The sequence below is a fragment of the Periplaneta americana genome, chromosome 10 (genome assembly GCF_040183065.1).
Source record: "Periplaneta americana isolate PAMFEO1 chromosome 10, P.americana_PAMFEO1_priV1, whole genome shotgun sequence".
Taxonomy (NCBI): domain Eukaryota; kingdom Metazoa; phylum Arthropoda; class Insecta; order Blattodea; family Blattidae; genus Periplaneta; species Periplaneta americana.
In genome coordinates, this window is record NC_091126.1 from 31,119,087 (window position 1) to 31,131,374 (window position 12,288).

Consider the following 12,288-nt stretch of genomic DNA (forward strand, 5'->3'; position numbering starts at 1 on the left):
TATTATTTTCCACGTTCCCAGACTTCTGTATTTGGCTATTCAAGTGTTTAGTATGAGGTTACGTTCTTGCAGCATTTCTCAGATGTAAACCCATACATTCTGGAGTACAGTAAAGCTTGTATGAATACATTTTGAATGGACCGAAAAGAAAATAATACCAGTAAATGATAGTTGAGGATAAACTTTAAACTCATAAAAGCACAATAAAGCAAAACTGATTAAAGAACTGGTTACATATAACAACACCCAGTAAACGTTAGGTTTACTGGACCTTAGCATTTCTAAGAAGACTCTCTGCAATTAGTAATAGTAATAGTAATTTATTCACCATAAAGATTTTTACAAATCATGGCTTCGTCAATCTTATTTCTAAGTCTTAATCTAGTTTCTGATCATACTATAGGCATATTTATGAATTTGTAGCTTTGTTATTGCAGGACATCTGCTGACATGATTTAAGAAGAACTGTAAGATAGTATAAAAATAATAATAGTAATAATAATAATAATAATAATAATAATAATAATAATAATAATAATAATAATAATAGAAATGTTCTTAACAGCAATAACGACCTATATGCCTTCACAATTACACATTAGTAGGCACTTTCATGCAAGGTCGAAAGACATAAATTCCTCTACAGTATATGGCATATGATGCAGCAGCAACCTGTTGACTATGCTTTTAAACTTCTTTTGTTTACTATTTATTATGGAGCTTGGAATTTTATTATACATGTTTATTCCTCTATGTAAAATACTTTTAAGACTTGTGGTAATTCTATGAGTGGACAGATGGATATGACTTGATGTTCTTGTTTGATACATGTGGTAGTCTGAATTCAATTTGAATTTTGCTTCCTTTTTATGAATGAAAGACACTGTTTCTAGAATATATATACAGGGCACAGGCAGAATTTTGAGTTCTCTAAAAATTGCTTTACTTTGCGACCTTATAGGTGCTTGAATAATTTCGAGGGAAAAATTGTTCCGGAGCCGGGTATCGAACCCGGGACCTTTGGTTTGACGTACCAACGCTCTACCACTGAGCTGCCCGGGTAGCTCAGTGGTAGAGCGTTGGTACGTCAAACCAAAGGTCCCGGGTTCGATACCCGGCTCCGGAACAATTTTTCCCTCGAAATTATTCAAATCAACTTTACAGGGAGTTATACCTGAAATCTTGATTTGCATTATAGGTGCTTGTTTCATAATTTTTATAATTTTCTTCTGTACCTTAAAAATTTCCGTAATTTTGCTTGTTGCGCCCCATAATGATATGCCATACTGAATCTGGGAATGTATATAGCCAAAATACATAGATCTGAGAACTTCATTAGAGGTTGTTTTGCTTAAAATTCTGAAAGCATATATATAGCAGTTCAATTTTTCTATAGTTTTCTCAACATGATAGTTCCAGGTTAAAGCAAAGTCAATCCAGATGCCTAGAAATTTTGTATTTTTAACTTTCATTATGTCTTTATTGATATCTACTCAGAATCTATCTGCACATTCTGCAACCCACAAGAGACGCACAGATATCACTTGAATAGTGGCACAGGGTTATCGAGCTCAATTGAATGTGAAAGCTTTTGGGAAGCAAAGGGACAAATGGGTCAAAGATGTTAAATCAGTGTACCAAGCCAATGGTGGAGGGTGAAAATAATCCATTGCGCCTTTCACTGTGATGAAATTTCTCATGTCAAACCACATTCCTTTTAGTGTAGTTCAGCTACAGTACTTTTGTTTTCTAGATTTTAAACCTAATGTTAAGCTGTAACATCACTAATGGATAGTTGAATATCTTGGACTTGGCTCTCCATTTTCTTTCCTCATTAATCCAGTGAAAGAAAGCTCTATATAATTTGATATTCTGAAGAAATGACAATTTCTCAACGTGCCTAATATCTAAAAAGCGATATTTTGGCATGTCTTTTTCACTTACCAATGATTGTACCAAAAAGTTTCTCTGGTGCCGCAGATCACACACTGTATTGAAAATAGCCACTTGACCCTCTTCTGCTAATTGCTGCAGCAGCGAATCCAGGGCCACTAATGTGCCAGTTCGACCCACTCCAGCGCTGTGGAAGCAACCATATATTTTCAGATAGCCATTCCTAAAAGTCTAGATCATATATACCCAGATTGCTCGGCCTTACAGGCTTTGACGGTAGCAACTTTTGCCAGGTTTACTATGCTGTCTAGTTATTACATAAGGAGTCACGTCATAACTCCCATTTGAATTGCATTAGCGACTGTACTGCCATCTCGTGTTCGTTTACGGCGAATGGGTGATGATCCTGGTGGTTGTACACTTTAAAGTGCTACCGATTTTAACATAGAGATAAGCAATCTGTTATATATGTGATCTGGGCTAAAAGTAGATCTTTCAACACTAGCCAAGCATACTAAAAATTGACTATTATATATTATATACAAAAAAATACTTTTAACTAAAGCGGCAATTTTTTTATCACTGTTTTCAACTGCCTGCATCGATTATCAAATGCTTCCCACCAATGTCACATGACAAATCACAACTTATCAATAAACCATGTCACATGATAGTAATCACAACCAATCAATAAAGCAGTTGAAACAATGTGAGGTCTACTTTTAAAAACGACTTTTTGGTTAAGGGACGAACACAGATTAAATAAACTGCTTCAACAACTACAGTAGAACCCCGATTATCCGTCACCCTATTAACTGACTGCGGATTATCTGACTGTCTTTCTCTCGCTCTTTTTTTTTTTTTTTTTTTTTTTGCTACAGAAACATATGAAGTAGATTCTATTGTACGGTTATATTAGTATAGGTTTTTTCTAGAAAGTGTTATTACAAGCATTTACACTTACACAGTTTGGTGTACTGTTCAAGTTGCCGTACTCTACAACTTTTATATAAAATGTATTCCATGAGTGTCAAAAGAAACGTGTTGTGCTCAGTATCGAACAAAATGCAAATAATTAAGTGGTTTGGGGAAAGAGAAACTGTGGGTCATTTCGCATCATAATATGAGACTGATGTTACAACTGTGAGCAATTGAATAAAAATCAAAGATAAAGTGTATACAGTATGTAAATCTACAACATGAGACCTCTACTATTTATATCTTTCTGCTGACATCCATTACAAGGAGTTTTCTCACCCCTTAAAAATACGTCGTTGACAACCGAACTTAAATTAATGAACTTCTGACTCACTACTAAGTGTGTTAAACACAAGACTACGGAGAAAATGACGAAAATTCAAGTGTTATTCACTTAATTTACGAAAATATTTTATGGTACGGATTATCCGATTTTTTCGATTAACCGTTTCGTCAACCCCCTTCATTACCACGGATAATAGAGGTTCTACTGTAAATGGAAAAATTAAGAATTAAATTTACGTAATTATAAAAAAAATTAGAGGTCATCTGGGTTTGAACCTCGGACCTCTAGATATGCAGTCGATTGCTCTATCACTGAGCAATACCATAGCCTGCTTTTAATGCGATAAAGTTTCAATACAGTATTAAAATAAGAAACAACACAGCAGTGGAGAAGTCACGAGAATTATCTCTACAGAAGTACAGAAAAACGGCTGTCTAAATATAGTGTATGATACACATGTTAAAAATGGTTTCTTTTAGATGTCATAAATCAACGACACGAAACTCGGAGCTTTACTTCCCTCTCAGAGGAAGCCATGCTAATAACTGTATCGCCCTTTAAAATCGATCACCCTTGGCCAGATTCGAACATGCAAACCTCATATCCAACATAACTGCAAGACAAATTTCGATGATATCTTTATTCAGTTCAAATAGTCATCACACCAAATAAACAATTCCACACACAAACAAAAACACAAACACACACACACACCTGCAATGAACTAGAATGGGTCCCTTTTCCAGAGAATAAGCTTCGTTCATGCGTTTTATGAACTTGAGGATTCCTGCAGGGTGTTCAGGGGCCATGAAGTCTTTCCAGACGAGGTAATGGTATTGCACTATGCTTCTCTCTTCTCGTTCTCGTTCCTTGATTGCTCCTCCACATGTCCGCCACATTTTCAATTCACGGATGATATAATCTGAAAAAATTAAACAAGTCTTCTTTTGAGGAAATTTATAACACAATTCCTTCAAAATTCTGACTAGGAATAATACACATAATTGCCGTATTATTTATAAATTCACACAAACTTTCACTCAACTAGTTACAGAAGTTTTTCAGTTGCATCCAGAACTTGTTTCCAATAGAATGTTAACTGCAATACCACAAATTCAGGTTTCAACACTAATCATTAGAATTTAAGAACTGTTGCTTGAAACTAAACGCTTTGGAAACATATGGGATATATTGGTAACTACATCTATTTGCTACCATTTCATGAGCTAAAAAGGGAACTGATAATGAACTCAAGTCGAAACTTCTTCTCAAACTATGCACGTTGTTAGAGCTCCATAGCAGGTAGATAATACAAAAATTAGCTGATACTATTTGAAAGATTCTGACACTGTAACACAAGAAGTTAGAAACTGTTATGTAATAAAACTGATTAATGCTGTGTTTTTTTAAATATGTGGCAGCGTTCTCAGATGGATTATGGCATTATATCTATGGCAGTATAACTTCTTTTGAGTACAATCATGCAACATGATAATGAGCTGTGTGCTGGTGATCTCTAATTTTTTCACCATTTCTATTTACTTTTCATACAGATTTCAAATCTTCACAAATTCACATATAAAGCCAGCCGCTTTCATATATATATATTTCGGCCAAAAAATGGAAATAAGATCCATTAAGAAAACAGACAAGAAAATAAAAGAAATCACATTGCACTGTGAAACTATTTTGAAATTTGTCTTTATATCTTTATATAAAACGTAAAAGAAAAGAATCGTAATGCTGCAAAAACTCGATTTTGAATTTGCTAAGTTCCAAAACCACTCAGACATACCAAGCCAGAGATCTGAGTGTCCCACTGTTCACGAATTAGCATTCCTTGTTGTGAGCCTGCTTGTTACACTGAGACAAAGTGTAATATTTTTTGACATTTATATCACCTTCAAATACAGACTTTTGTAAAGAGTATGATGTCAGAAATTATTACAATATATATACAGCTATTTTATATAAATTTGTGATAAATTAGCTAAATTTATTTACTTAACCATGAAATGTGTAATTAAAGTAAAATGTCTTATTTTTGGGATTATAAAGGATGCCTTTTGTATGTAATACAGCAGGAATGGCAATAGGCACGCATATGAGCAAGTTCCACATGGAAGTCAGTAGTAGTCAGACACTTGCTCGTATGCACTCCACTGATACCAAGTCACCTGACGAGGGAAAGACTATTAACCAAGGGTGTATGTGGAAGGAGAAAAACGCAAATCTTCAAACCATTTTAACCCCGAATGGGGAGTAACATTTCTTTCTAGGAATGCAAAATGCCCAATATATAATATGTAAGAAGCACGTGATGTGTAGAAAACATAATTTAAAACAGCACTATGTAGATTTGCAGCTTATGTACTATCCATGTTTGGTGGTACATATTGTTAGCTTACAAGCAAAACACATTAATATTACTATGATGTACCGATATTTCCGTGCAGGAATGGTAATGCAGAATTCCTGCACGGAAATATCATATGTACTTCGGTACATCATAGTAATATGATAAGCATAAGTAATCACTTCATGATTCAAGATGGCACCTTGTTCCATCAGACCCTGGCCACTTAGGGTCGTATTTATAGACGAGACTTTGGACCGAAGTTGACTTTGGAAAGTACAAAGTCACCATTTTCCTATTCACAGTCGACACTTTGAGGAAAGTAAACTTCAATCGTGACTTTACTTCGAAGTCGCCGAAAATCTAGACTTTGACTTTGACTTACGTTCGTGGACAAAAGGAAAATGACTGACATCTGGGAAATCGATGAATTTGCCGAGAATATTGAGGACATCCAGGAGATTATTAAAGCTGCCCATGTTCCTTAGCGTATTATTATAGGTTATAAATTGAAATCAAGGTACAGATTTAATAAATAGACCGTATTAGATATCCTCATGAACTTTCATTGATAAATAATCAAAGGGGATTATCTCTTCCACCAATAAATAATATAATTTATTTCATCGCGATTTTACGCTATAGATAAGGATTAATAGCTTAATATTGATTCATATTATTTAATTCTATAGAGGATAGGTTATGCAGTTGGAAATGCAATTAATTTATAATCCTTGCAGTCGTCATAAGAATGTTTTTTGCATATTCATTTCAGATAATTTTTAAGTAGTTTCTACAGACATGCAGGGAATAACTCTGCCAACTGTCAGCACGATAATATGTCTCTTTCATAGTCTGTCATTGGTGGAATCTTATCTTCCATATCTTCACAACAAAATTATTTTACAATGAAATAATTTCAGGGCTTAATGTGAAACATAACTACATGTTTTATTCACAACAAAATTCTTAACAGGCAATACTATTTCAGATAAACTATACCATCATGTTTTGTAGTTATGAACTGTGTTATATACAAAACTGTTCGAACTGAGTTACGATTTATTTGTAGCCAGGTAGAAGAACAAATTATCGATTGGTTTAAAGACCTAAAAATATCAATTTTTGTACTTACGTACGTTAGTTTCACAATAATCCCTCGAATAATATTATTCTTATGTAAAGCTGCAAGAACAGTTAACAATAATTGTTTAACATGTACCGATGTTCAATTGTTTCATTGATTTGTGACTCAAAAGATGGCTTTGATTGTGTCAATGCGTACTCTATTTCAACTAGCTATTAATTTAAATCGTTTAGAAGGCAGTGATTTTTATTGCCAACATTAGAACAAGATCGTCAAATCTCGACTTACCAAAGTCAAAGTTAAATTCTCAGAAGTATTGTCTATGAATAGGACTTTTAACAAAGTTAAACTTAACTACGAAAGTCGACTTTGGGAAGTCTTTATCCAAAGTCTCGTTTATGAATACGGCCCTTAGTCACTCATAATGAGTGCACCTCTGTCCATAGTGTTGGACATTGTGCCACTGTCACATATTCTGTGACACAGTACATGAGGGTAGGCTACCAAGGGGAAACTTAAACTGAGAGGAATCCAATCCAGCATCGCCACTGAAATCCGATGTGGCTTAGTGGATAAAGCGTCAGCACGTAGAGCTGAAAACCTGGGTTCGGAGAGAATTTTTCTCTGTTCTACCCTTCTTCAAAACACATTAACAAAATGAGTTTTCAAAGCTCTTGACATAGCTGAATCCTCAAAATATTCTTTTTAGTAAATTGTTTGTATTTATGTGTATTTAATTTTCCAATTTTAAGTTTATACACATATATTATGTACATTACACGTGCCTTTTTTTCAGAAGTAATATTTTTGACTTAATGTGTTTTATATATTATTTCTCCATTCCATTACTCTTTCATCGCATTAATGTGTTTTGCATGTAAACTGACGATATGCTTGTGAAAATTTCTCCTCTACAATGAAGCATATGAAGCCAAGACTGAGAGCAAATAAAGGACACAAAATTAAAAGCTGTTTTGCAGCTTGCAGCATTGAAATATCTTAATCCGGATATTGCAAAAATTAATTAGAAGCAAAGAAAGCCCATTCTTTCAGAAAATAAGTTCTGAAAATACACAGACCTTGTTGTTGTTGTTGTTGTTATACTTTTAGAAGAGACAAAAAGAAACTGTTTTGTAATAGAATACTTATGTTTGAAGTGTCTATGAAATTAGAAGTCAATATGACACCTGCCAAAATCAAAACGAATAGAAACAATTTTCACGAATTGTTTCAATTAAACAAATGTGTTATTCTTAATCCTATTGCTGTGAAGTAATGGTTAGCGTGCCTGACCGTGAAACGAGTGGACCTGGGTTCAAATTCTGGTTGGGACAAGTTACCTGGTTGAGGTTTTTCTGGGGTATTTCCTCAACTCATTAAGAGCAAATGCTGGGTAACTTTCGGCTCTGGACCCTGAACTCATTTCACTGGCATTATCACCTACAACTCATTCAGACGATAGACAAACTTAGCAGTTGATAAAGCGTCATAAAATAACTCATAAAAAATCCTACAGTTCTAGTACATTTCGACTTAAGCAGTGTTCAAAACATATTAAATACTAGCTGTACCCATGCGCTCCGTTGCACTTATTAGAAATAAATATAAAGTAATTACATAATTAAAATAGAACATTGGGTCCAGGGAACATTCGTGTTTGATAGAAGAATAAACCGTTTAATATGCTACTTAATTTAAATTCTATTTAAATAATTAAAATGCTATCATTTTGGTTCAGAGACCACTCATTTGGTGCCAAGATAATTCGTTTAACATTTTTCTAAATTAGTCCTGAATGCATCCTTTAATAAATCACTTCAAATTAATAGAGTTGATTGTGTACGAAGATCATTTTTATGTTAACCTTACTGTGCATCTTTTTTTTGTTAAGTTTATTTTATTCACGCCTTAACATCTGTGGTCATGTCGCGTGTTTAGAATGTGTGGGTATATCAATATCAGCAGGCCATTTTGGAACAATGACACTATAATCTGAAGCGGCGGTGAAAATGTATTGTATTGTTGTTTTAAAACTCTTGTATATCCTTAAATATCAGTCTTATCAAAATTTTGCCTGGGATAAAACTTATCGAAAATCATTTTTAAAGAAACTTTTGTTATGTAACATTTTTCACAAAAATCAATAATAAGCGAGATATTTCGGTTTATTTAATTCAGGCCCCCTTATAACCCCCCTTTTAAATAAAGTATTTTGAATGCCATATAGCCTAAAATCTAAGTTACAACGAACTTAATTTATATTCCAATTTTCATCGAAATCCGTTCAGCCATTATGGCGTGAAAAGGTAACAAACATCCAGACAGACAGAGAGAGAGCGAGAGAGAGAGAGAGAGAGAGACAGACAGACAGACAGACAGACAGACAGACAGACAGACATACAGACAGACAGACAGATAAAAATTTCAAAAAGGCGATTTTCGGTTTGAGGATGATTAATTATACATGTTAACAACAATTATTTTAGGAAAATCGAAAATTACCATAAAAATTTCGTTCACAGATTTATTATTAGTATAGATATATTTACTGTGATTAAATAAGAGTTATTGGTCTTGTTATATTCTGTTGGTAAAAACTAAGTTCTTGTAGTTTCTTAATTTCATTTGCCTCCAGGTCAAATGGCTCATAGGCTACCGGTATACTACTACAACTACAATTTATTTAACAACATACCTGAATATCTTTTCTCTCTAACATGTGCCACACCGAAATCTCCAAACACTTTGTCGCCATCAGCATCATCTGGCCAGTACTTGGCACACTTGGTTTTACTGTATTCTTCTAAGTTTGTTAACATGAGGATTAACTCCAAATGCTGCTCCCATACCATTCGCCAGAAGTCACACACAGTATTATCCATTGGCCCTGCAAATCAAGAGTAATGTGTGCTCAGGGTTTAGCACTTACATTTCTTCTTATTGTCCAATATAAATTCTTAAGAGATTCACAGTTTGCCTCGAGTTCAATACCCGTATCATATTTCGTGCATAATAAGTAATTTAGAGAAATTAATAAACCTAATCCATTTTGAATCTTGCGTACACCACTTTTAACACTTAAATATAATTAATTGATGAACTAGTGGACTTACTCGTGTTAAATATGTAATATTTGTCCGGCTTACAGCTGTTTCAGTGCTTCACGCACCATCATCAGAGCCTACTAGATCGCGGCGTCATCTCGAACTTCTCTGCCTGTTAGGAGGGTGTGTTTTATTGTTGGAAGGTGTTGAAGTGTGGAGTCGAATAGTGTGTGTGTACTGAACCAAAGAACCAAAAACTCAACACACTAGAACAGTACGAAATATACAAACACACTAAAACACACCCCGATCAAATCCTCAACACACAGATCAATTTCAGTACACACACACTATTCGACTCCACACTTCAACACCTTCCAACAATAAAACACACCCTCCTAACAGGCAGAGAAGTTCGAGATGACGCCGCGATCTAGTAGGCTCTGATGATGGTGCGTGAAACACTGAAACAGCTGTAAGCCGGACAAATATTACATATTTAACACGAGTAAGTCCACTAGTTCAATTGATAATAAACCTATTTATTCTTTGAAGATGCTTGCTTGCTCCAGGTAATCGTGAGCAATAACCAATCTGAACATAGTAACAGCAGATTTTCTGGGAATAAGAAATTAATTTTAAATATTTCACCTTGGATTTTGATTTTGAGGTAGTAAATTACAATGAAAATTGAAATTAATTTTCTTTCTTTCAACCTGTTTTATAGACTGGCAGGAAAAATTATACATATATTTTTGTTATTATTATATTTTAATTTTAGTTGCTTTCTTTGCTTACACATAAGCTGTCTCATTACCATCTAACCCACAATGGAATAGGATTCATAAGAAAGCTACGTTTTTATTTAGATACTGTTTTATCATGCAATCTATTTATGTAGATAAACGTATTATCTGGGTTTCAGCTTTTGAGTCTGAGAAGTGAAACTTATTTCATCCATGCCTCGAAGATTAAAGCAAGTAATTCGGGCTGAGGGTCACATACCCGATATTAGAAATATTCCTTCTTGTTGTTTTTATATGAGAGTATTCATTTTCATTTGGATTTGTTCCTTCATTATTCATTTTCATTGATCTTAGATGAGAAAAAGTAAAATGCCTATTTTTTTCTTTTTGTACGTGCACATCAATGCCACAAATCACAAACGATTTAAATGCATAAAAAAAGACGATAACCGGCATTCTAAAAGTTTTTTGTTAAAAAAAATAAAAGTAAGATGTAGGCAGGATTCGATCCTGTGATCTTACACAGGATTTTGTTTACTATATACACATTTTCAAAGATTACTTGATTTACGTATTTAAATGTGTTAATATTGCATGAATGGAACTATAATAATGTCAATTCTTCAAATCATTATAAACATTTTTTCATACGTAATGGGCAAAATCTGACTTCAGATTCTTCAACAAAGTCAACAATTATTCAAAATCAACCTTCGATACTAAAATCCTTGAATAAAAATTTAATTTCGCAACTCTGTGTATTTATTAAAGAAAGATAGAGCTCTGAGCCTATATTTAAGGTTTTCTGTGTTTCACAAATGAAAAAAGTCTGAAATTAACAGAAATATCACTGTGATTTCATTAACATTTTAACAGCTTTTTTCATTTTGGGGAATGGAAATTTTTCAGGGGAAATTTCCAGAAATATTAAATATTCCCTTGGGGTTATTCCCCATGGCAAAGTTCCCAGGAATTTACTCATCACTACACAAGTCACTACCAAGAAAGTGTGAAATAAATATTGTCATCTTGTCATTAACATTTATAATGTTACTTTTGTGGTATGGCTCGTTTCGTTGGAGTCACAGGTCAGTTTAACCTTATGACTTGCAGATAAGGCTGTACTCACAAAGCCATCTGTCATGAAATGTTAGAAGGACATTAAGATTATAGAATGTATTCAGTTCGATTCCATCTTCGAAATCCAACAAACACTGCACATAAAAGCGTAATATATGAGAAGTTTACACATTCATTTGCCAAGCAGTACACATTACATACCTTGTGCACAGATAAACTTCTTACGTTCCTTGTAGCCAACAACAAAATTGGCATTTATATAATCAGAGCCCACTACGCTGTCAACTTGTGACAGACGAACACGAGTCTGGTCATAAGCTTTAATATCTGGGTAACGATTCTTATATAGATTTTCTCGGGCTTCAGAATGACGTGTTGTGCGGTCAGGGAACCGATCTGGCAAAAGCTGCAAAGAAGATTAAACAAATGCACAATCAAAAGAGCACACATGTTAACATGCACACAATGAAGCAGAAGCTCACGGACATCAAGACATACACAACAGACAAACAATGAATGAGTGGCTCAGTGCCAGGGTTGCCTAACCCTCGATTACACTCAGAAAAGTTATTGAAGTCTAAACTCAGATCTCGTTTTTTTAAAACTATATGCTCTCAATTGGAAATTATTTTTCATTTACTCTAATCTAATATTTATCTAGTACGTCTACTTTGGTACACATATAAATGATAATTTACAGTCATTTTATGCAGAAATCTGCGGCTAAATAATTTGTGGTTTACACAACTCTGGCACTGAGCCACTCCAATATAATACATGAAAATATCACACAATAATTTAACAAAAATATCTTAATA

At 34.0% G+C, this 12,288-nt stretch overlaps 1 protein-coding gene and 1 non-coding gene across 4 annotated transcripts in view; one reads left to right on the forward strand and one right to left on the reverse strand.

Moving 5' to 3' along the window:
* Positions 1–12,288, reverse strand: part of Ptp69D (Protein tyrosine phosphatase 69D) — a 194,057-nt gene that overhangs the window by 111,670 nt on the left and 70,099 nt on the right. For all 3 annotated transcript variants that reach the window (XM_069837085.1, XM_069837082.1, XM_069837083.1), the window contains exons 16-19: positions 11,672–11,876; positions 9,296–9,487; positions 3,872–4,079; positions 1,945–2,080 (exon numbers count right to left, since the gene is read on the reverse strand). In XM_069837085.1, the coding sequence (XP_069693186.1) occupies positions 1,945–2,080; positions 3,872–4,079; positions 9,296–9,487; positions 11,672–11,876 (741 nt within the window). The remainder of the gene's footprint in view (positions 1–1,944; positions 2,081–3,871; positions 4,080–9,295; positions 9,488–11,671; positions 11,877–12,288) is intronic.
* On the forward strand, positions 1,055–1,128 carry TRNAD-GUC (transfer RNA aspartic acid (anticodon GUC)). The gene has a single exon. It is a non-coding gene; the product is annotated as a tRNA-Asp (tRNA).